The following is a 25,764-nucleotide window of genomic DNA, read 5'->3' as shown; positions in this document are numbered from 1 at the left end:
GGTAAATCTCTTCTGCACCCTCTCTAAAGCCTCCACATCCTTCTGGTAGTGTGGCGACCAGAATTGAACACTATACTCCAAGTGTGGCCTAACTAAGGTTCTATACAGCTGCAACATGACTTGCCAATTCTTATACTCAATGCCCCGGCCAATGAAGACAAGCATGCCGTATGCCTTCTTGACTACCTTCTCCACCTGTGTTGCCCCTTTCAATGACCTGTGGGCCTGTACTCCTAGATCTCTTTGACTTTCAATACTCTTGAGGGTTCTACCATTCACTGTATATTCCCTACCTGCATTAGACCTTCCAAAATGCATTACCTCACATTTGTCCGGATTAAACTCCATCTGCCATCTCTCCGCCCAAGTCTCCAGACAATCTAAATCTTGCTGTATCCTCCGACAGTCCTCATCGCTATCCGCAATTCCACCAACCTTTGTGTCGTCTGCAAACTTACTAATCAGACCAGTTAAATTTTCCTCCAAATCATTTATATATACTACAAAGAGCAAAGGTCCCAGCACTGATCCCTATGGAACACCACTGGTCACAGCCCTCCAATTAGAAAAGCGTCCCTCCATTGCTACTCTCTGCCTTCTATGGCCTAGCCAGTTCTGTATCCACCTTGCCAGCTCACCCCTGATCCCGTGTGACTTCACCTTTTGGACTAGTCTACCATGAGGGACCTTGTCAAAGGCCTTACTGAAGTCCATATACACAACATCCACTGCCCTACCTGCATCAATCATCTTAGTGACCTCCTCGAAAAACTCTATCAAGTTAGTGAGACACGACCTCCCCTTCACAAAACCGTGCTGCCTCTCACTAATACGTCCATTTGCTTCCAAATGGGAGTAGATCCTGTCTCGAAGAATTCTCTCCAGTAATTTCCCTACCACTGAAGTAAGGCTCACCGGCCTGTAGTTCCCGGGATTATCCTTGCTACCCTTCTTAAACAGAGGAACAACATTGGCTATTCTCCAGTCCTCCGGGACATCCCCTGAAGACTGCGAGGATCCAAAGATTTCTGTCAAGGCCCCAGCAATTTCCTCTCCAGCCTCCTTCAGTATTCTGGGGTAGATCCCATCAGGCCCTGGGGACTTATCTACATTAATATTTTTTAAGACACCCAACACCTCGTCTTTTTGGATCACAATGTGACCCAGGCTATCTACACCCCCTTCTCCAGACTCAACATCTACAAATTCCTTCTCTTTGGTGAATACTGATGCAATGTATTCATTTAGTACCTCGCCCATTTCCTCTGGCTCCACACATAGATTCCCTTGCCTATCCTTCAGTGGGCCAACCCTTTCCCTGGCTACCCTCTTGCTTTTTATGTACGTGTAAAAAGCCTTGGGATTTTCCTTAACCCTATTTGCCAATGACTTTTCGTGACCCCTTCTAGCCCTCCTGACTCCTTGCTTAAGTTCCTTCCTACTTTCCTTATATTCCACGCAGGCTTAGTCTGTTCCCAGCCTTTTAGCCCTGACAAATGCCTCCTTTTTCTTTTTGACGAGGCCTACAATATCACTCGTCATCCAATGTTCCCGAAAAATGCCGTATTTATCTTTCTTCCTCACAGGAACATGCCGGTCCTGTATTCCTTTCAACTGCCACTTGAAAGCCTCCCACATGTCAGATGTTGATTTGCCCTCAAACATCCGCCCCCAATCTATGTTCTTCAGTTCCCGCCTAATATTGTTATAATTAGCCTTCCCCCAATTTAGCACATTCATCCTCGGACCACTCTTATCCTTGTCCACCAGTACTTTAAAACTTACTGAATTGTGGTCACTGTTACCGAAATGCTCCCCTACTGAAACATCTACCACCTGGCCGGGCTCATTCCTCAATACCAGGTCCAGTACCGCCCCTTCCCTAGTTGGACTGTCTACATATTGTCTTAAGAAGCCCTCCTGCATGCTCCTTACAAACTCCGCCCCGTCTAAGCCCCTGGCACTAAGTGAGTCCCAGTCAATATTGGGGAAGTTGAAGTCTCCCATCACCACAACCCTGTTGTTTTTACTCTTTTCCAAAATCTGTCTACCTATCTGCTCCTCTATCTCCCGCTGGCTGTTGGGAGGCCTGTAGTATACCCCTGTGACTGCACCCTTCTTATTCCTGATCTCTACCCATATAGCCTCACTGCCCTCTGAGGTGTCCTCTCGCAGTACAGCTGTGATATTCTCCCGAACAAGTAGCGCAACTCCGCCTCCCCTTTTACATCCCCCTCTATCCCGCCTGAAACATCTAAATCCTGGAACGTTTAGCTGCCAATCCTGCCCTTCCCTCAACCAGGTCTCTGTAATGGCAACAACATCATAGTTCCAAGTACTAATCCAAGCTCTAAGTTCATCTGCCTTACCCGTAATGCTCCTTGCATTAAAACATATGCACTTCAGGCCACCAGACCCGCTGTGTTCAGCAACTTCTCCCCGTCTGCTCTGCCTCAGAGCCACACTGTCCCTATTCCCTAGTTCTCCCTCAATGCTCTCACCTTCTGACCTATTGCTCCCGTGCCCACCCCCCTGCCATACTAGTTTAAACCCTCCCGTGTGACACTAGCAAACCTCGCGGCCAGGATATTTATGCCTCTCCGGTTTAGATGCAACCCGTCCTTCTTATACAGGTCACACCTGCCCCGGAAGAGCTCCCAGTGGTCCAGATAATGGAAACCCTCCCTCCTACACCAGCTGTTTAGCCACATGTTTATCTGCTCTATCTTCCTATTTCTAGCCTCACTGGCACGTGGCACAGGGAGTAATCCCGAGATTACAACCCTCGAGGTCCTGTCTTTTAACTTTCTACCTAGCTCCCTGAACTCCTGCTGCAGGACCTCATGCCCCTTCCTGCCTATGTCGTTAGTACCAATATGTACAACAACCTCTGCCTGTTTGCCCTCCCCCTTCAGGATGCCCTCTACCCGTTCGGAGACATCCTGGACCCTGGCACCAGGGAGGCAACATACCATCCTGGAGTCTCTTTCACGTCCACAGAAGCGCCTATCTGTGCCCCTGACTATAGAGTCCCCTATTACTATTACTCTTCTACGCTTTGACCCTCCCTTCTGAACATCAGAGCCAGCCGTGGTGCCACTGCTCTGGCTGCTGCTGTTTTCCCCTGATAGGCTATCCCCCCCCCCGACAGTATCCAAAGGGGTATATCTGTTCGAGAGGGGGACAACCACAGGGGATTCCTGCACTGACTGCCTGCCCTTTCTGGTGGTCACCCATTTCTCTGCCTGCACCTTGGGTGTGACCACATTGACATAACTGCGATCTATGACGTTTTCCGCCACCTGCATGCTCCTAAGTGCATCCAATTGCTGCTCCAACCGAACTATGCGGTCTGTGAGGAGCTCCAGTTGGGTGCACTTTCTGCAGATGAAGTCATCCGGGACGCTGGAAGCCTCCCGGACCTGCCACATCTCACAGTCAGAGCACAGCACCCCTCTAACTGACATTGCGTCAATTAATTAAAATTAAAATTTGTCTTTTTTTAAAAAAAAATATTTTTTTAAATTTCAAAGTTACTGTCAACTATCTGTTTCCGAGCACTAGATTTCTAATAGAAATGCGATAGCTAACTATAATACTCTCCGATCTCTGGCTTAGATATCCCTCTAAATTATAATTAAGTTATTATGTTTAATTAGTTACCAAATACTCAAATTTTTTCAAAAATTTAGGGTAGAATCCCAACCAGCCACTCTGGCCACAGCTTTTCTGTGATGTTACTTCAGTTTCCCCCCGACACACACAATTTGAAAAAAGGTATAAAAGTAAAAATAAGTAAAAATCACTTACTTACCTTCTTACCTTCTGAGTGTCTTAGATGTTCTTAGGTTCTCTCGCTGACAGAGACTGCTCCTCCACCTCCGAACCTTGACCTGCTCAATGCTAATAATATAATAATAATATAATATGGCACTTACCTTACACCAATGGGTCTTATTATTAGGTTAGAGGAGGAGGGCGGGTGGGAGACACTACACGTGTAGTGTCTCGGGTTTCCTCTCCACCAGAATTTATTGGTTGGGGGGGGGGGGGGACTTCCCAGAGGTCCGCGGGTCGAACTTCCGGTTCCCGCCTTATATAAAAACAAATAAAACAGAAAAGAAGAACAGACACGGGACCAGGTAAGGCTTTTTAAAGTAAGTACTCACCTCCCAGAAGGCCCCTGCGCACCGCTGCCGCCGAAATCCAAAGGGCTGCTCCTGTAAAGGTAAGAGTTTTTAAATTCACTACTCACCTCCCAGAAGGCCCCCGCGCACCGCTGCCGCCGAAATCCAAAGGGCTGCTCCTGTAAAGGTAAGTGGTTTTAAAGTCGCTACTCACCTCCCAGAGGGCCCCTGCGCACCGCTGCCGCCGAAATCCAAAGGGCTGCTCCTGTAAAGGTAAGAGTTTTTAAATTCACTACTCACCTCCCAGAAGGCCCCTGCGCACCGCTGCCGCCGAAATCCAATCCTTGACTCCAATCTCCCTCACTGCCTCCCTCTTACGAAGCTGATGTGCCAGCATCCGACTCGCCTTCCCCCCATACTCATACGCTACTCCCTGCGCTTTTCTCCACTGTGCCTCTGCTTTCCCCGTGGTCAACAGGTCGAATTCCGTCTGGAGGTTCCGTCGCTCCCTATGTAGCCCCTCGGGGGCATCTGCATAACTCCTGTCCACCCTTAAAATCTCCCCCACCAACCTCTCCTCCCCTCTCTCTTCTCCCTGTGGGCCCTAATGGAGATTAGCTCTCTCCTGACCACCGCCTTCAACGCCTCCCAGACTACCCCCACCTGCACCTCCCCGTTGTCGTTGGCCTCCAAGTATCTTTCAATACACCCCCGCCGGTACACCCCCTCATCCGTCAACAGTCCCACATTGAGGCGCCACAGCGGGCGCTGGTCCCTCTCCGCCCCCAACTCCAGCTCCACCCAATGCGGGGTGTGGTCCGAGATGGCTATGGCCGAATGTTCCGTTCCCTCCACTTTCGGGATTAGCGCCCTATTCAAAATGAAAAAGTCTATCCAGGAGTAGGCTCTATGGACGTGGGAAAAGGAGGAAAATTCCCTGGCCAGCGGCCTGACAAACCTCCATGGATCCACTCCCCCCATCTGGTCCATAAACCCCCTGAGCACCTTGGCCGCAGCCGGCCTCTTACCCATCCTGGACGTAGAACGGGTCCAGTGCTGGGTCCGGCACCGTGTTGAAGTCCCCTCCCATTATTAAGCTTCCTACCTCCAGATCCGGAATCCGACCCAGCATGCGTTTCATAAATCCGGCATCATCCCAATTCGGGGCATATACGTTCACCAGTACCACCCGCACCCCCTGCAACCTACCTCTCACCATCACATATTGACCTCCATTATCCACTACAATATTCAGTGCCTCGAACGACAACCGCTTCCCCACCAGTATTTCAACCCCTCTGTTCTTCGCATCCAGCCCTGAATGAAAGGCCTGCCCTACCCATCCCTTTCTCAGCCTAACCTGATCTGCCACCTTCAGATGAGTCTCCTGGAGCATAACCACGTCTGCCTTCAGTCCCTTTAAGTGCGCGAATACCCGGGCCCTCTTGACCGGCCCGTTCAGGCCCCTCACATTCCAAGTTATCAGTCGGATCGGGGGGGGAAGGGGATGGACCCCCCCCCCCCCCCCGCCGACTAGCCATCTCCTTTTCTAGGCCAGCCACGTTCCGGCGCCTCCTGCACCCTCCAGTCCCCCAGGTGGCGGACTCCCGCCCCGACTACCTCTCCTACTTCCAGCTCCCTTTTGGCCAATGCAGCAGCAACCCAGTTCCCCCCCCCCCACCCACCCCCGCTAGATCCTCATCTAGCCATTTTGCTCCCCCCATGACACTCCCGTAAGTCAGCTGACTCCTGCTGACCCCGGCCTCTCCAGTCATTCCATCGGCCCCCCAGTGTGTGAATCCCCCCACCCCTTGGCAATCAGTGTGTGCTCCTCTCCAGCACCGCCCGGCCCCGGCCCCATCCTTCCCTGACACGGGAAAAAAGCCCGCGCTTTCCTGAGCCGGCCCCGCTCCTTCCTCAGCCGGCCTCGCCCCTTCTGGCGCAGCTCCTTGTTGCGGCCTTACCCCAACTCCTCATCCCCGGGCCTCCACCCCCCCTCTTCCTCCGCGGGGCCCTGCCCCTCCAACACCAACGCCCACACTCTCCCACATCAAATCCATTCACCCATCCCCACCCAGCACCAAAACAAAAAGAACATTCCCCAAACGCAGTAAACACAGTAAACATCCCCCCATGACCAGCCCTCAGTTTGAGTCCAACTTTTCAGTCTGTATAAAGTTCCATGCCTCATCAGGCGTTTCAAAATAGTGGTGTCGATCTTGGAACGTGACCCACAATCGCGCTGGCTGCAGCATCCCGAACCTCACCCCCTTCCAATGGAGCACCGCCTTAGCCCGGTTCAAACCAGCCCTCTTCTTAGCCACCTCCGCACTCCAGTCCTGGTAAATTTGGATCTCCGTGTTCTCCCACCTGCTGCTCCGCTCTTCTTTGGCCCATCTCAGGACACACACCATAAAGTGGTGGAACCTCACCACTACAGCCCTTGGCGGCTCGTTGGCTTTGGGTCTCCTTGCCAGGACCCGATGAGCCCCATCCAGCTCCAGGGGCCTCGGGAAAGCTCCCGCGCCCATCAGCGAATTGAGCATCGTGCTCATGTATGGCCCGGCATCGGGCCCCTCCACTCCTTCAGGGAGACCCAGAATCCAAAGATTCTTCCTCCTCGACCTATTCTCCAGGTCCTCAAATTTTACCGCCCACTTCTTGAGCAGCGCCTCGTGCGCCTCCACCTTCACCGCCAGGCCCAAGATCTCGTCCTTGTTCTCCGAGGCATTTTGCCGCACCTCCCGGATCGCCGCCCCTTGGGCCTTCAGGTCTCCACAAGCTTCTCAATCGCCGCCTTCATTGGCGCCAGCATTTCTGTCCTCAGCTCCTCAAAGCAGCGTTTAAGAAACTCCTGCTGCTCCTGTGACCACTGCGCCCATGCTGCTTGGTCTCCACCCGCTGCCATCTTGATTTTCAACCCTCACACTTTCCGCTGCATCAGGATCACTTTTTTAACCGCTCCACTCCTGGTCCAATCCATTTACTGTCGGGGGGACCTTGCTGTCACCTTCCCACACTGGAAGCCATCGAACAATTGCCGTTGGGGCCCCTCTGAAACGCCTAAAAGTCCGTTCCCGGCGGGAGCTGCCGAACGTGCGACCTACCTAGGCATAGCCGCAACCGGAAGTCTTTAACATGTATTTCAAGTGGATAATGCAAATGGAATAGGATAGCTAATGCTTACATCCAAATCAATTTTGAGCATTCCTCATAATAGATAGTTGAAGATCTTCTAGGCGCACAATCTGACCACATATGTAAATACATAGATTTCCTTGGCTTCCAAAATTCTGAACAGATTATGCATAACAGCAGTAAAATAAACTAAGCATGAAATAACTGTGTGTTGATAGCATTTTCATGGGTTGAATTAAGTTAAATTTGGCCTGCAATTCACAACCCTTCCATTTGAATCTCTTAATAGAATTATTGGACGGAGTCGCTCAGAACTTTTTGAAAGACTGCAGTGATGAATTAAGCAACTGAAGCTGCTCTTTTCTTGAGCTCCCTTGTATCAATCCTTGGCCAGCACAAAGGGTTGGCGTTACTTACAGAAGGCTAATGCTTGTAGTTCCGAGTCAGATTACAGATGAGCATTGACACTCCCTCTAACCTGTGTGGCAACCCAACCATTCCTGTGCAGGCTGAGCACAAGTTGACTCCTTTAAGTTAGTGTTTGTGCAAACCACACAAAAGAATTTAAAGAGCTCACACACTGAAATGAACAGCAAATGTTATATGGAATGTTGGTGAGCAGGTGCAACAGTGAGCAGTTCCTTATTGTTTCAATATCCACAGAACTGAGGAAAGTCAACATGTATCGAATAATGGTTCACTTGACGCCTTGAAGACTTTGGGGAAATAAGATTTCTTTCCCTTCTATATCTAGGGTGATCATATTGAGGTACAGCTGCATGGGTACCTGTAGCCATTTGATATTTTGGCCAAAATGTCATGCTTCATGTGTGGGAGCAACAAGGACATTCTACTGTGCATTACATCATAGCAAAGCATACATATGGTACATATTCAATAAATCATTTCACTAGGCCAGTGTTTTTCAAACTTTTTTCCCGGGAGTCACTTTTACCAACCGGACGACCTTTGGGATCCATGCAGGCCGACCTTTGCGACCCATGCTGGCCGACCTTCGCAACACACCATGTTTGTTTACCTTTAATGCAACAGATGAGCCTGCTTGGTCCTCACTACCTCACTTGCTTTGTCATTCAATGTTACATTTCTGGTAAGGGCTTCAGCTGATGATTTAAGTTCTCAAGGCATCCCTTGAATAAAATCGAGAGGTTTGTCCTGGAACTCGCCATGCTTAGTCTTCAAATGCCTTTCAAGTTTTGAGGGTTTTAAACTTTCATTTGCCAGTACTTCCCTGCATATAACACACATGGGCTTTGCATCCTGATTTACATTGGCAAAATTAACAATGTCATACCTCAAGAAATCATCTTTATCCTGGTTTGTTCCTGATCTCAGTATCTTCTTAATAAGTTGTTCACCAGAAGCCTTGGAGCTCTGGATACAGCTCACACCTGCACTGCTTTGTCCTGTCGTGGACTCTCCTGAACTGCTCTCCAGCAGATTAAATTGTGAGATCTTGGCCTGTTTATGGCTCTGGTCCTCTCTTCCTTATTACAAAATGATTTCTTGCTTGCTCGCAGCTACGAAATGGAACAATCTCTCCTCCTTGATTTCACGCCCAAAGCACGGACCTACAGGGCGTGTGACATCAGTCTACATACCAGGTCGGTAACCTACACTCTGTGAAGACTCCAGCGTTCGCATTTAAAGGCCGGTCATGGCTGACATTCTCAACTTAAAATTTGGTCTCAGCCGGCATTCTGAAAATCCGATTCGGCTGTTGGGCACTTCTCTCGCGATTGGGAACGCCACGACCGATCGCTCCGTGACATTCCCAACACTCGCCCGCAACCCGCCCATGGGGCGTGACCCTGGATTTGAAAAACCCTGCACTAGGCAGCAAACAATATAGGAAATACTGGCCGTTTCCTGACTCCAATTGTATCATGCTAGTCAAGATCAGCTAACACAGGAATCAAACAAGGAACTTAGCTAGTTTCAGTAGTTACAAACCAAATCACATTGTACACTTGCAAGGATCCTTCCTGATGATTCCTTTATTTTTCCTTTCTTTATTTTTTTGCCATGATCAATTTGATCCATGGATGCTTAATGGACATGCAACTTTAAGTCAAGCAGCAGAGAGAATGAGGCATTCAAAAAGTTGCAACATAGTATATGGTACTAGTTTTCAAGCAACAGAACTCAGACTCTGTGGCACCCAAGAGATGGGGTGGGACTTGGTTCGATTGATTCGCTAGTGGCTAAAAGGCCTTATACTGTCTAATACCAGGAAGTGATTATATCCTGAGTGGGGTGATTTCCAGAGACCTAAGGAAAGGGAATTGGGTTCTGGACGCTCAAGGAGGAAGGAGCTGTGAGTGCCTGCTCTCTTTCTTCTCTATCTCCAGAAAATTTGTGAGCTTTTCTATTTCTGAACCTACAGAGAACCTGAATGAATGAATCTGCAGTGAAACCCATTACAGATTGGAAACAGAAATCTCAAACTGAAAGCCTTGAAGGAAGGCGTGTTGGAAGTAACTCCCTGAATCATTTTTTTAACATATTATTTTACACCCCTCTTCTCTCCTCTGTGTTTGTCCCTTGTGTTTTTTAAATAAAAGAAACACATATATATAAATCTAAACAGAGAGAGAGAGAGAGTGTGTGTGTGTTTAAGTTTAAGTGGGGGAATTAGGAATTTGATAACAGTAAACCAGTTGTATTTGCTGCATATTTCATTATAGTTCTTGGTATAAATCAAAAGTAATTGTGTTTAAATTTACAAATCTTGTGACTGTAATTATTAGGCAGCCAAAGGTCACAGACTTTGGGTATTTTTGGTTAATCCAATTGTGTTGTGACTCCGGGTCAAGGGGGCTGGAATTGACCTCGCCCAAGCCCAGAGAGTCCTAACACACTTGACTACTAAGAACAGAAGTAGGCCGTTCAGCTCCTCAAGTCTGTTCTGTTATACAATTAGATTTTTTAAAAAAATGTATAAATGTTTTTTATTGGGTTTTTGAACAAAGTATATTTACCGTTATGTACACAGGATAAGAAACATATATACACACACACACAAATATAGAAGAGAAGGGCACACCCAAACATACCAAAGAGAAGAAAATAGTAAATAGTAAAAAAAAAATACAATTAAAAAAATGAAATAGGATAATTGGTAGGGTATTGTGCACAAGCTCAACAGCAGCAACTCTGTAAACTGGCAAAATGATTTATAACACATAAGTAGGCGACTGTTTGCGGGAGGGAGGGGGGGGTGGAGACCGGGGAGGTAAATATACATTTGGGTGCCGGAGAGACAATTACAGTGGGCAATACTCAAATGGGTTTGGTGTTGTTGTCGCTTCTCCCGGACGGATCTCGCTGCTGTCTCGTGCTCACCGCCACTTCTGCCGTTCCTCCCGTCCTTCGTCTTCATTCTCCTCGTTCCCTACTCCTGGAGATGCCATGTTCGTTATTGTATCCGGTGCCTTCCTTCCGACTCTCATTTCCCTGCCTCCCCCCCACCTCCCTGATTCTCCTCTCTTGTTCCCTGTCTCTTCCCTCTCCCCTCCCCTCCTCCCGTGGTTCGCCTTTCTTTCCTTGTAGGCTTAGTTGTGTCCCCCCCCACATGCCCTGACTACTCCCCCCTGATTCTTGGCTACCTGGTTATTCTTCCCCTCGTTCGTTGGCCACAAACAGGTCCTGGAACAATTGCGTGAATGGCTCCCACGTTCTGTGGAAGCCGTCATCTGACCCTCAGATGGCGAATTTGATTTTCTCCATTTGGCGAGATTCCGAGAGGTCGGACAGCCAGTCTGCAGCTTTGGGCGGAGCTGCTGACCGCCAGCCGAACAGGATTCTACGGCGGGCAATCAGGGAGGCAAAGGCAAGGGCGTCCGCCCTCCTTCCCAGGAATAGATCTGGCTGGTCCAAAACCCCGAAGACCGCCACTTTCGGGCATGGTTCCACCCTCATCCCCACCACTTTGGACATTGCCTTGAAGAAGGCTGTCCAGTACCCTACAAGTCTGGGGCAAGACCAGAACATGTGGGCATGGTTGGCCGGGCCTCCTTGGCACTGTTCACATCTATCCTCCACCTCCGGGAAGAACCTACTCATACGGGTTCTTGTTAAGTGGGCTCTATGTACTACTTTTAGTTGCGTCAGGCTGAGCCTTGAGCACGTGGAGGTGGAGTTGACCCTATGCAGTGCTTCGCTCCAGAGTCCCCACCCTATCTTAATCCCCAGGTCCTCCTCCCATTTCTTTCTTGTTGCGTCCAGTACGGTGTCGGCCCTTTCCATCAGTCGGTCATACTTGTCACTACAGTTTCCTTTGTCTAGTATGCTTGTGTACAGTTCTTCCAGTAGTGTCTGTCGTAGCGGTTGTGGGTACGTCCTTGTCTCCTTTCGTAGGAGGTTTTTGAGCTGTAGATACCTTAGCTCGTTCCCCCTGGCTAGCTGGAATTTCTCTGTCAGTTCGTCCAGTGTTGTGATCCTGCCGTCCGTGTATAGGTCCCTGACTGTCAGTGTCCCTCTGTCCTTCCCCTGTCTCCACTTTTTGAAGGTGGCGTCAGTCAGCGCTGGCATGAACCTATGGTTATTGCAGATGGGAGCTCTGTCTGACATTTTGGTCAGGCCAAATTGCTGCCGTAGTTGGTTCCAGGAATGGGGGGTGGCTATCACCACCGGGCTGCTGGAATGTTTTGTGGGTGGGGATGGGAGTGCCACCGTAGAGAGAGCCCGGAGGGAGGTCCCCATGCAGGTGGCCTCTTCCGTGCGCACCCACTCGGCTTCTGGCTCCTTGATCCATCTCCTTATTCGCTCGGCCGTCGCCGGCCAGTGGTAGAATTGTAGGTTTGGGAGGGCTAGCCCCCCCGGATTTTGTTTTTTGTGGGACCTTCTTTGGGATCCTAGCATCCCCCCCCCCCCCCCCCCCCCCCCCCATACGAATGCCATGATTAGTTTGTCCAGCGCTTTGAAAAAGGCCTTGGGGATGTAGATCGGAATGGATCTAAGTAGGAAGAGGTACCTGGGCAGTACATTCATTTTGATCGTCTGGACGCTCCCCGCGAGGGAGAGTGGGAGTGTGTTCCATCTTTGCAGGTCCTTTTTTACTTCCTCTGTCAGACTGGTAAGGTTCCATTTGTGGATCCCTTTCCAGTCATGGGCTATTTGGATCCCCAGGTAGCGGAATTTGTGTCAGGCTGGTTTAAACGGCAGTCCCGTTAGTGCTGCCCCCCCTACTTGTGGGTGTACTGGGAAGATCTCGCTTTTGCTCATGTTGAGTTTGTAGACCGAGAAGGCGCCAAACTCTTTCAGGAGCGTGATGATTCCATCCACGCTGCTCTGTGGATCCGAACTGTAGAGGAGCAGGTCATCTGCGTAGAGTGAGACTCTGTGCTCACTGCCTCCCCTTCGGATCCCCCTCCAGCTTTTTGCTGCTCTGAGCGCGATTGCTAGTGGTTCGATCGCTAGAGCGAGCAGCAGCGGGGCAGTGGGCATCCTTGTCTGGTGCCCCTGTGCAGCTGGAAGTATCGGGAGTTGGTATTCTTGGTCCGTACACTCGCTCATGGGAGCATTGTATAGGAGCTTTACCCAGGAGGTGAACCCTGTTCCAAGCCCGAACTGTTCCAGTACCTCTATGAGGTATTTCCATTCAACTGTCGAAGGCCTTTTCTGCATCTAGGGAGACAATCACCTCTGGTGTTCTCTTCCCGGAGGGGGTCATTATCACGTTCAGCAGGCGCCTGATGTTCGAGGTAAGCTGTCTACCTTTGACAAAGCCCGTCTGGTCCTCTGCGACCACCTCAGGTACACAGTCTTCTAGCCTTTTGGCTAGGATTTTGGCAAGTATTTTGGCGTCTGCATTCAGCAGTGAGATGAGTCTGTATGACCCACATTCCGTTGGGTCTTTGTCTTTCTTAGGTATCAGCGAGGTTGAGGCCTGTGCTAGCGTGGGCGGCAGTGTGCCCCTCGCTAGCGAGTCTGTGAACATCTCCCGCAGGTGCGGGGCCAGTGCTGTCGCAAATGTTTTGTAGAAGTCCGCCGGGAACCCGTCGCCTTCATGGAGCTAATGCTGTCCATGATCGCTCCCAGTGCTAGTGGTGCTTCCAAGCCCCATTTTCTGCCCTCCTCCACGACTGGAATGTCCAGTCCATCAAGGAACCGTTTCATCCCGGACTCCCCCATTGGGGGCTCTGAGGTGTACAGCCCTTGGTAGAAGGCCTTGAAGGTTTTGTTGATCTTTTCTGGTTCTGTTAATTAGATTTTAACTGCCCTTCAGTTTGGTTCCATTGCTTCGTATCTCTCAATACCTTTACCTAATAATAATTCTGTTGATCTTAATCTTGAAAATTTTAATTGACCCACACCCACAGACTTTTGAGGGAGACAATTCTATAATCCTATTACTCTTTAGGTATCTCCTGACTTCAATTCTGAATGGTCTAGCTCCAATTTTAAGACTATGGCCCTTTATTCTAGATTTCCCCCCCCCCCCGGAATAGTTTCTCTGCTTCTATGCCACTGAGTCCTTCTCATTTTATACACCTCAGTCGCATCACCCTTCAAACTTTCAAACACAAGGGAATACAACATATTTATACACTTGCCCGTAAAATTTAATCCTTTAACCCAAAGTCGGATTCTGAAGAGTGTGCTCTCACTCCCCCCAAGGCCACTATATCCTTTATGAAGTGCAGAATTGAACACAGCACTCCAGATACGCTCTTGCCAGGATTTTAGAGATGTCTCAAAAAGATTGTTAAAAATGAAAGCCCTAATTGCAACCTTGGACCGTCAGCTTCTAGCAGCTACTATTTGTTTTAGATGTAGACAATATAAGGCAGAAACCACACTGATTTGGAGCCTCAAAGTGACTAATTAGTGCAATATATTACCTGGAGTATCGAGCAGTCCATCACTCAAGCCCCAGTTCAGTTGAAAGCTATAAAAGCAGATCATGTACTCTAGGTCCATCAGGATCGTAGCTAGGCTGTTCAATTGGTCGGCCAGCCAGAAATCTGCAAACTCTACTTTGTGGAATGGAGCTGTGAAGACTCTGAACTATGAAAAGAACAGAAAACAAACATTAATCAGCAACAATCTATACGTATAGCCTCGCTCCCCTTTCCCGTCATCATACAACCCCTTCACATAGTACTCCCTTGGCTACTGTGCTGCCACTTGTTGGGCCTGGGGACATCCCATGACTGTCAAGTAATCACAGTCACTTTATGTGCAGTACCAATAAAATTATGAAATAAAACACGCCAGTAGAAAGGGCAGCAAAGACAAGCAAATAAATAGGTGAGACTGTTACCTATGAAGTAGCAGTGAAGTTTTATTTCTCTGAAATTAAGAACATTCTGGGAACATTCGTACTACAGAGTAGAGTTTTCAAAGATAGGAATATCAGAGACTGCCAACATTTTGTAAATAACAAGAGTTTCAAATGATGGAAAGTCAATTGGACTTGCTACTCAGCAAGTTACAAGCATACACCATAGTTTCCTTTTTTTAAATCAGCAGATTGATGCCTAGTTCACAGGCAATGAATAAGGTTTGTGATTGCGTAGCTATATAGCAAACTCCCCCATATCACTTTTCAACAAGTTACTGGTGGAATGGTTCAGTTCACTCATGGAACACAAACTGATACTGTGCTGGGGAACAGTATCCTTTCAGACCTGGGGCCTGGATTCAAATTCAGTCCTACCAGGTTTCTTCCCTCTGCTGCATCGGGTATTTTCTACTTGAAATTAGCAAATTACCCATACATAGATGACTGATGAATGAAACTGAACTGCCACAATATAGGAAAATGCTACTTTGAAGCTGAGGTTTAGGTAGGTTTAAGTGGAATAAAATGGATGATGATTCAATCTGCAGGTACGCTGCGCAAGAGCTCGGAGTCCACTTTGAAGAATTGCATTGTCCCAGGAGCAGGTTTTTAAAAAAAAATTAAAGTACCCAATTCTATTTTTCCAATTAAAGGGCAATTTAGCATGGCCAATCAACCTATCCTGCACATCTTTGGGTTGTGTGTGTGAGATCCATGCGAACTTGGGGAGAATGTGCAAACATCCATGAATGGCAGATGCAGTATAATTTGGATAAATGTGAGGTTATCCACTTTGGTAACAAAAACAAGGAGGCAGACTATTATCTGAATGGTCATAAAATAGGAGAGGGGAATGAGCAACGAGACCTGGGTGTCCTCGTACACCAGTCACTGAAGGTAAGCATGCAGGTGCAGCAGGCGGTAAAGAAGGCAAATGGTATGCCGGCTTTCATTGCGAGAGGATTCGAGTCCAGGACCAGGGATGTCTTGCTGCAATTATACAAGGCCTTGGTGAGGCAACATCTGGAATATTGTATAAAGCTTTGGTCTCCTTATCAGAGAAACAATGTTCTAGCTATAGAGGGAGCGCAGCGAATGTTTACCAGACTTATTTCTGGGATGGCAGTATTGACGTACGAGGAGAAATTGAATCGGTTAGGATTGTATTCGCTGAAGTTGAGAAGAATAAGGGGGTCTCCTAGAAACCCATAAACTTTTAACAGGAGGGGGCAGGGTTGATGCAGGAAGGATATTCCCGATGGTGGGTGTGTCCAGAACCAGGGGTCACAATCTGAGGACACGGGGAAGACCATTTAGGACAGAGATGAAGAGAAATGTCTTCACCTGGAGAGTGGTGAGCTTATGGAATTCGTTACTTGAGGAAGTAGTTGAGTCCAAAACGTTGTATGGTTTCAAGAAGCAGTTAGATATAGCACTTAGGGCGAAGGGGATCAAAGGATATGGCGGAAAGTTGGATTAGGCGATTGAGTTGGATGATCTGCCATAATCATAATGAATGGCGGTGTGGGCTTAAAGGGCCGAATGGCCTCCTCCTGGTCCTATTTTTTCTATGTTCCACAAGGCTATGGACCAGGGCCAGGATCAAACCAGGGTCCTCAGCGCCATGAGGCAGCAGTGCTAACCACTGCACTACCGTGCCACCCTGTCCCAGGAGCAAGTTAATATTAATTTGTATTAAAAACTATATTCACTCTCAGCTGCTGAAGTCATTGACACATTGATAAGACACTGTTCCACAGGCGCCCGTTACCGTATTTAACTTTGTCCCAGTGCCCATTATTCTTGCATGATGTTTGATACCTATTGTCGAAATAGGATTCCTGTCCTCTACTTTCAAGCAAATCAGCAAAGGGGAACCTGGTCACCTTCTGAACCTGAAACTCTCTACTGCAGTCTCAGCTGAGAGCTGGTAACTCAGCACTGACCACAGAACAAAGTAGAGTTCTTTTTTGTTATATGGTTCAGCAACTCATTAGATGAGGTCATGGTGGTGTGGAGAACACACTGCTTCTTAAATGTCTTTCTGGTAATTGTAGCTGGTTTGTGATTCAGCTTGAAAAGCTAAAATCTATTTAAGTAAATGATTTTCAACTTAAAGCTTCAGAATTCTAAAAACAGACAACTTAACATTTCATACAAAAACACACCATTTTAAGAACGGAACTGATGTCACATCAGTGAAAGCATCACTTTATACCTCCCTGACCAGATCCTCCTCTGTGGTTGAATCAGTGGCACGGATTTGGCTGTAAGCTCTGTTGAATCAAGTATAGTTTTACTAACCAATGGAAACATGGGGCGCGATTCTCCACTCCCGCGCCGGTTGGGAGAATCGCCTGGGTCGCCAAATTTTCCCGTGACACCGGTCCGATGCCCTCCCGCGTTTCTCCCAAGCAGCGAGAACGGACCCGTCAAGTTCCGCGCGGCGCAGGCCGGAGAATCGCCCGAGACACCCAAAATGGCGAGTCTCCGGCACCCCTGCTATTCTCAGGCCCGGATGGGCTGGGCGGCCAGCCCAAAACGGCGGGTTCCCCCCGGTGCCGTCCACACCTGGTCGCTGCCGGCGGGAACAGCGTGGGAACGCTGGGGGGGAGGGGGGGGAGAAGAGGGGGATCCTGCACCGGGGGGGGTGGGGGGGGGCCTGAAATGGGGTGTGGCCCGCGATCGGTGCCCACTGATCGTCGGGCTGTCCTCTCTGAAGGAGGACCTCCTTTCTTCCGCAGCCCCGCAAGAAGACTCGGAGAGGACGGCAACCACGCATGCGCGGGTGGCGGCATTATGCGGCGCCGCCTTTACGCGGCGCAGCCTTTACGCGGCGCAAGGCCTGGCGCGCGTAAATGACACGGTGCCGCTCCTAGCCCATTGTCGGGCCCTGAATCGGTCGGGATTCACGAACGGCGTTCACGACAGCGCGAACACTCTGCCTCCATTTCGGAGAATCCCGCCCATGGGTTCTGTTAAGCCAAAGCCCAACTGCTGTCACTTTAGTACAGGTATACTACACGACTTCTCACTTACATTCACTCTGCTTTGGAAATCCAAGGATACTTCAGAAACAAGACAGCTTTCTGAAACCCAAGGCTTTTCTAGTTGGCTACTTCCGACTTTACACCTTCTCCCAGCACAGTGCTGTTTCCAGGATGACTTCCCCACACACAGCCAACACAACTCTGCTCAACATCTTTTCTAAGTATTCTTTTCCCCTTTCATCATTGATTCCAGTGTCCTCAGCACCTCTTTGAAGTTAACTTTTCCAACACATAAAAATCTTCCATCTTTTTTCTACTTGCTCCCCCTTCGGTCAAATAAAATTTAGTAACTTTCCCTGGTGTACTTATGGAACCTTTGAAAGCTGTAAAAGACTTTTAATCCCCTTTAAAATTTAACAGCTGAAAAAAATATCCCAATCTATCTCCGAACACTAATTTTTAAATTTTACTTATAAATTTACTTGACTCCAGCTTCATTACAAATGCATGAATTTAGCACCTCTATTCCTTTTCATATCTCAATTCTCCTGGACAGGGAGTCTTCATTAACCTTTCCCCACTTTAATTGTACAGATTTCTTTACAAAATAGCACAATATCCCATCAAAATATTTTTAAAAATCCATCCTTATACCAGGTTCTTTCCAACTGTGACTTACAACTGTAAAACGTCACGAAAAGGTAGATTATACGGATCTTGCATGACAGATTAGACAATCATATTCCTTGGTGAGCAACGGGAAGGAACATCACTAACCGAGTTTCGTGATCACTTCCTGATCTTTTGCCTATTCTAATAAAGGTCAAAGTGAAGTAGGTTTATGCTCCAACTCAGCATTGTGGGGTAAAGGATCCTTATATCAACAAACACTCCAGCAACTCAGCTGACATATTATATTGGAAGTGATTGATGTTATAAAACTCTACTTAGAAAGGTTGTACTTTTCATAACTCAAGATATTCCAAAGTACTGCTGCTAATGATTGTTTTCGAGATATAGTAGTAGAGAAACACAACAGCGAATCTGTGCTGAGTAAAATCCCACATACAGTAATGAGATAAATGATCGATTTAATTGAAGGTTAAATATTGGCCAAGGCACCAGGGAGGACTCTGCTGCTCTTCTTTGAATAGTGCTATGGGGGCCTTGCATACAACTGCAAGGTAGATTGGGCCACAATCTGACATCTTATCCGAAAGGTGGCACTTCTGACAGTATAATGCTCCCTTAGTACTACACTGGAGTGTCAGCCAAAATTAATGTGTGCTACCAGTGAGCCATGTCTGACACCTAATACTCCAGTGGTTCTAATTGCTTAAATATATTTTAAGTGCAGGCATGTATATTCAAAGTAAAATATATCTTTGACAAAACATGAAGATATCCCGTCTCCATATATTTTCTAATAGTCGAAGATGTTAAAAGACATGGGATGAGATGCTCTGGACCTGCTGATTCCCGTCCAAAGTCAACGGATTTTTGCCCTCTCTCCAAATTTTCTGGGCCCCGTCCGCTACGATGCCCATCACCAGAAGGACCGGAAATTCCCGGTTATGGTTTCTAAAGCATCCTTTCAATGATTCTAGCCTCTCAAAATGCTTACAGGAAAAAAGACAGCTACAGTAAATCAAAGTCCTTCCATTCTACATTTGCTTTGTTATCCTGTCTCCCCCTCACGTTCTTATACGACTGCACTTCTAAAATGCACTCACTTATTAGGGTACGGTTCCACCTGAAAGTGCAAGGTGCTGGTAATGCAGCAAAGCTGAAAATACAAAACATCACACAATGGCATACACTCTCTGTTCCTGTTGCACAATATGGTGTTACTAGAATTGTGTGTCACGCTCGAATAAAATGCAGAGCTTGGACTGGAATGTTTTAACTGAATACCACCAATTGTGACAGGGAGGTGGCAGATATACCTGGCCACTGTGATAACTCATTAGCTGATCCAAGTGCATTACTGTATGAATGTTAGCTACTTCATTTTTACACAAAATGTGAGGACATGGCACAGGCGTTTGTGGGGAGCAGGGAGTGACTACCTCCTCTTTGCTGCCAGTATGTGTGCATGCACATTGGGTGTTCGTATCAGAGCTGACCCCAATGTCAAATTAATTCCATGAACTATAGCTCCTTGGGCTATCCAGCAGATGGTGGAATTATATCCTATTGGCAAGTCTTCAGTAGAGGAGGTGACAAAAACTAGGAGATTAAAGCAAAATGATGGCTCTTTGGAACTGCTATTCAGAAACCACTACTTCAGTGGAAAAATAACATCACTTCAACATTACAAGGATAGCTCAATTGTTTAGATGTTTGTTCCTCTCCTTCGTAATTCACTGGCTAAATATATTACTGAAACACATAGAAATGCTCATCGGCCTTTGTAGAATTTGTATTCTTTTAGCAAGGTACAGTGCATTCAATTCATGCAATTACTGGCCTGTCAATCATCTGCCATTGTTTGTAAATGTGCATATTACACTCTATTAGAAATTCTGCTTTCAGCCAGCTGCTACAGTGGCCTTTCAGAAAACTAATTACAAAAAGCACTCAATTGCTTTTATTCCCCCTCAGTACATCCCTCTTCACCACAGAATCTCCAAGAACAATCTTCTGTAAATGTATTGCATATTATTGACACTTACAGATCCTGATCAAAATGGATGATCACACAGTGGACTGATAAAAGTAATGCAATTTCTCAGGCTTACAACCCAAACTTTGGGAATTAAGGTCAGGGTTAATGTGTGGGTCACTTATCCTACCCGATTGACTGGAGTCTCCAGAGATTAAAGATTTATCTCCTGGACATTCAAGTGAGCAAAAAAATCTGGGAGTTAAAAAAAATATTTTTATTTCCATTGAACACTTTCATTTCTTTGTTACAAAATACTGAAGATGAAATGAAAATCGCTTATTGTCACAAGTAGGCTTCAAATGAAGTTACTGTGAAAAGCCCCTAGTCGCCACATTCCGGCGCCTGTTCGGGAAGGCTGTTACGGGAATTGAACCGTGCTGCTGGCCTGCCTTGGTCTGCTTTCAAAGCCAGCGATTTAGCCCTGAGCTAAACAGGAATGAAATCTGTTTGACTGGAATGGTAGCAGATAAGTGGTCACATGAAGTATCCCGTAGGACAGATTAATAAGGGGATCAGGGGTTATGGGGAGAAGGCAGGTGAAGGGGGATGAGAAAAATATCAGTCATGATTGAATGACGAAGCAGACTCGATGGGCCGAGCGGCCGAATTCTGTTCCTATGTCTTATGGTCTTATATAAACTATTAACAACTTGTAGTTTAGAGTAGTGGTTGAAGAGACAGATATGGTAACAGGGAAGGCACGTTACTGCTCGTGAGGATAAAGACCAACGTCATGAGCTCGTGTAATCACTCAGGCATAAGGGCAGGTCATCACTGTCAGCAGTACAGGTACTTCATGCTCGTGACATCACTCTCAGGCGTGAACTTGGACTAGAAATGTCAGTCAGACAATCAGCAATGGAGGGCATCAGGAGTCACTGGATAGTAATCTGGTTAGCCCTATTGCTTCACAGTGCCAGGGTCCTGCTTGGATCACTGTCTGTGCAGAGTCTGCACATTATCCTTATATCTGCGTGAGTTTCCTCCAACAAGTCCCGAAAGACATGTTGTTAGGTGAATTGGACATTCTGAATTCTCCGTCAGTGTACCCGAACAGGCGCCGGAATATGGCTTTTCACAGTAACTTCATTGCAGTGTTAATGTAAGCCTACTTGTGATAATAATAAAGATTATTATTTTAATTATCTGCACTGAGCTGGCTGGTTCTTCTGAGTGGAGGGACACTGGTGTTAATTATAGGGAGGTAGGAATTGGGAAACGGGGTGGGAAGGGAAAAATAAGAGAGGCAAGAGGAAAGAAAGGAGAGAAGAGGGGTACAAGGTGGAACAGATGAGCAGGTAATAGAATGGGTGAGAGGAAGAGAGTGAGAATGGGAGTAAAAGAAGGGTAGAGAGAGAAAGGATTGGGAGAGTGAATTGGGCCAGGTAAAGGCAAGAGCATAAGAACATAAGAGATAAACAAAGGGAATAAAAGGAGAGAAAAAAAGAAATGAACAGAGGGGAAAGCATGAAGGAAAGAGTAAACACCAAGTAGGAAAATATGATGAGTGGAAGGTGGGGGAATCAATACTGAGAATTATGTTAAAGGCTGGAACATTTACCAACCTCATTCCAAACGGACTCCCCCCAAAACACACACACAAAAAGATAATTCCCCATGCCTCCATGCCTGAAGCTCCTGTTTTATTTCCTTAGGGTGCAGTATATGCTGTGGGGGACCTTGGCCTGCATTCATTTTGAATGCACACCACCTCAGGCAATTCTAACTCTATTAAATTTTGATATCTCTAATAAGTTATGAAAATTAAATAAGAAATTATGATTGCAAATAGTCTTTTTTATATTCATAACATGCATTGGATGGAACAATTTTGCACTTACAATATTGAAAATTTCCCCAGGGCTGCATAAACCCAGCCTCACCCTTTGATGTCAATTACACATAACAACACTACCCCAAAAAAACCCATGGTATGAGCAAAGCCCTGGTGTGTCTCATTACGGTGATTACTTAATTGACCTAATGTGCCTGTGAAACAATGGTTATATCCAGCTGCAGTTACACCTTAGTTCATTTCAAGTAACTCCAGTAACATTGCTGGACTCTACCTTGCCACAGCTCATCTGCTGTTGAAACCCTCATTCATGCATTCATTATCTCTAGACTTGTCTACTCCAAAACACTCCAGGCCAACCTCCCACATTCAATCACTATAAACTTAAGCTCATCCAAAACTATGCTGTCTGTGTCCTAACTTGTACCAAGTTCTACATTCCTAGTACTCGCTGATCTGACTGGGTTCCAGATAAACACTTGATTTAAAATTCTTATCTTTGTTTTCTGGTCTCCCCTCCTCTATCTCTGTAATCCTCTCTGGACCCACAACCCTCTCAGATATCTGTGCCATCCAATTCTGGCCACTTGAGCATTCCCGATTTTAAACGATCTAACACCGGCAGTTGTGCCTTCAGCTACCAAAGCTCTACGGTTTGGAGTTCATTCCATACACTTCTCCGTCTCTGTACATCTCCTTCCTCCTTTAAGACACTCTTTAAAATTTATCTTATTGAACAAGCTTTTGGCCATTTGTCCTGATATTTCCTTATGTGATTCGGCTCCATAGGACACGCTGCAGCATAATAACAAGATATTTTCATTTCAAATCACTTTTGGTTTATAAAAATTAACTCAGTATTGCCATTAACTGTCCTTGCAATGATTTTCCTTTTAAGCACTTGACAGCTGCTGGACCATTATTGCGGAAGCAAAATAAAAGTAGCATTACAATTTTCCACTGAACTAAATAGAGGCACATCTGATAATTATGTACAACAGTTTTTACAGTGATCACTGGCTTGGTTTTTTGTTCTCCAAATTAGTGGGTGCTATTGTTCCACACAATGCTAATTCCCTACAATTCCATTGCAACTGAACCTAGAAACAGCCTAATCTTGCACAAATAGTACAAACAACATGAATTCTGGGCAGCATGGTGGCACAGTGGTTAGCACTGCTGCCTCACAACTCCAGGGTCCCGGGTTCAATTCCAGCCTCAGGTGACTATCTGTGTGGAGTTTGCACATTCTCCGTGTCTGCGTGCGTTTCCTCCGGGTGCTCCGATTTCCTCCCACAGTCCAAAGATGTGAAGGTTAGGTGAATTGGCCATGCTAAATTGCCCCTCAGTGTCCAAAAGGTTAGGGGGGGGTTACTGGGTTATGGTGTCGGCGTGGGCTTAAATAGGGTGCTCTTTCCAAGAGCTGGGATGGGCTGAATGGCCTCCTTCTGCACTGTAAATTCTATGATTGCTTCACTTCTGCTAATTTCCAACATCTGACCCATTTGCTGAGCTTGGTTTGGTTGTGTTTGGGGCTGGATGGAAATCCCATCGCCTACACACAACACTTGACATTGACTAGATTCTCTGAACAAGAAAAACAGTACTTTGTCTCGGTTGAGGTCGGCAAAGATTAGGACAACGCCAAACACTTTTCAATATCAGAACAAATCGGCATATACAATTATCCACTTGCCCTCAATGTTGAGGGTTCTGCAGGGATCTTTGGCTGATTAATGCTGAAGAATGTAAACTCCTGTGCACTATTTTCTGCATTATTTTTATCTACCATTTTTCTCCCTTTCACCTGGCGCTACGACACTTAAGTCCTTCACTTGGATTACTCAATAATAAAGAATAGTGCCAAAAATTTGGGATGTGGGGATAATCTAATGATTGTGCAGACTCCACCAGCTTTTCAATCCAGTGTATTTATATGTGCCCAGACAAGGTGAAAAGTGGCAGTGAAATAATATTGCTAATTTAAAAGAGTAGAGCATCAATACTGCATGCATCCTAATGATGATCAGTACAGTAAGCATGTAGAAGTTCCACCTTTGGAAGTCACACAAGAACAAATCAAAATGATTGAGCAAAAGGACGTTTTGTCTACCAAGGGGCATGTCAAGAGTTCAGGAAATGTAGGTAGCAGGGAACAAAGGGGTAACTTCATGCAATACTGTCTGTGTACAGCCAGTATAGTTAAGCATACTGTTGTACTGTATTATAGTCCTTTTTGTTGTGTGTTTTTCTTTTAAGTTAATAAATATTTTTTCTAATGATCTCAAAATGACTGGATTATTCCTCCCTGGTTCACATGTTCTTCTCACAGTCTACCAAATTGAAAATATACACCATAAAGAACCGGTGTTCCAAGTTACCCTTCTGGGTTTTGGGATACCCTCGCATGTAACATCAGTGGGGTTCTTAACACCTGCGCATTTTCCCTTTACAGATAACAGTCTAATTCCCTTCTGAATGCTTCAAGTGACCTGCCTCTACCACACTCTTAGACAGTTGTATTCCAGATCTTAACCACTTGCATCAAAACATTTCTCCTAATATCATTTTTGCTTCTTTTCCTTTAAATCTGTGCCCGCTTGTTCTCGATCCTCTCTCAAGCAGGAACAGTTTCTCTCTGACCCCCACTCCCACACCAGGACTTTTGCCTTTTGTTCTTTAAAGTTGCTACATCTTGTTGCAATCTCTCACAGCTAGTTAAGTATCTAACACATTCTTTTGTTCTGATGAAGAGCCAAAGGGCTCTCAACGTTAACCTCTTCCTACAGATGCTGCCAGGCTGCTCAGGTTTTCCAGCATTCTGTAACTTAATTCACTGACATTTCTCTTTCAGGAATGTCTTTCTTGAAAAGGTACTGCTTTTCTCTCCAACAGAATTTACGTTTGTCTCTTTTAATACGTTCACCTTCATTAATTTCCATTTCCCTCTTGATATTTGATGAGTTGTTTCTCGCTTCCATTGCCATATTTCCTTCCTCAGTGACTTTCCATCTCTGACTCATCCCACGGATATACCAATTCAAGTTCCATCCCTCATGTTTTGAATCACCCAGGATTACAGGTATCTCTGGGCGTGCAACCTCAGAATGCTGTTCTCACTGTATTCTGATATCCACATAACTCTCCAACCACAGAAGGTATGGCACCTACCCCTTTACCTCCTCCGTCCTCACCATTCAAAGTCCCAAACACTCCTTTCAGGCTAAGCAGCTTTTCATTTGCACTTCCTCCACTTAGCTCTGTTGTATTCATTGCTCCCAATGTGGCCGCTTCTGCATCGGAGAGACTAAACGCAGACTGGGTGACCACTTCATAGGACATTTTCGCTCAGTCCACAAGCATGACCCCAACCTTCCTGTTGCTTGCCATTTTAAGTCAGCACCTTGCTCTCATGCCCACATGTCCGTCCTTGGCCTGCTTCAATGCTCCAATGAAGCCCAACACAAGATGGAGGAGCAACATCTCATATTCCGATTAGGCACACTGCATCACAGTTTAACAACTTTAGACTGTGACCTTCCTCCTCCACCTTAAATCCCTTTTAAAAAAATATCCCAAACATTTACTGTCTCAATGCAAAAACCCTCCCTCCTACCCCAGGCTGTCTTTTGTTCTTATTCAAGTTGTTGCATCTTGTTGTAATCTCTCAGAGTTAAAGTTTAATATCTAACACATTCTCCCTCTCTTTAGTTCTCATTGACGAGCCAAACGGACTC

At 46.5% G+C, this 25,764-nt stretch overlaps 1 protein-coding gene across 1 annotated transcript in view; it reads right to left on the bottom strand.

Annotated features, from left to right (window-relative positions):
• Positions 1–25,764, bottom strand: part of LOC140426653 (xenotropic and polytropic retrovirus receptor 1 homolog) — a 507,289-nt gene that overhangs the window by 94,735 nt on the left and 386,790 nt on the right. Inside the window, exon 10 of the mRNA XM_072511735.1 lies at positions 14,132–14,297. Within this exon, the coding sequence (XP_072367836.1) occupies positions 14,132–14,297 (166 nt within the window). The remainder of the gene's footprint in view (positions 1–14,131; positions 14,298–25,764) is intronic.

The sequence above is a fragment of the Scyliorhinus torazame genome, chromosome 7 (assembly GCF_047496885.1).
Source record: "Scyliorhinus torazame isolate Kashiwa2021f chromosome 7, sScyTor2.1, whole genome shotgun sequence".
In the NCBI taxonomy this organism is placed as follows: Eukaryota; Metazoa; Chordata; class Chondrichthyes; order Carcharhiniformes; family Scyliorhinidae; genus Scyliorhinus; species Scyliorhinus torazame.
This window is presented reverse-complemented; position numbering and strand designations above follow the sequence as displayed.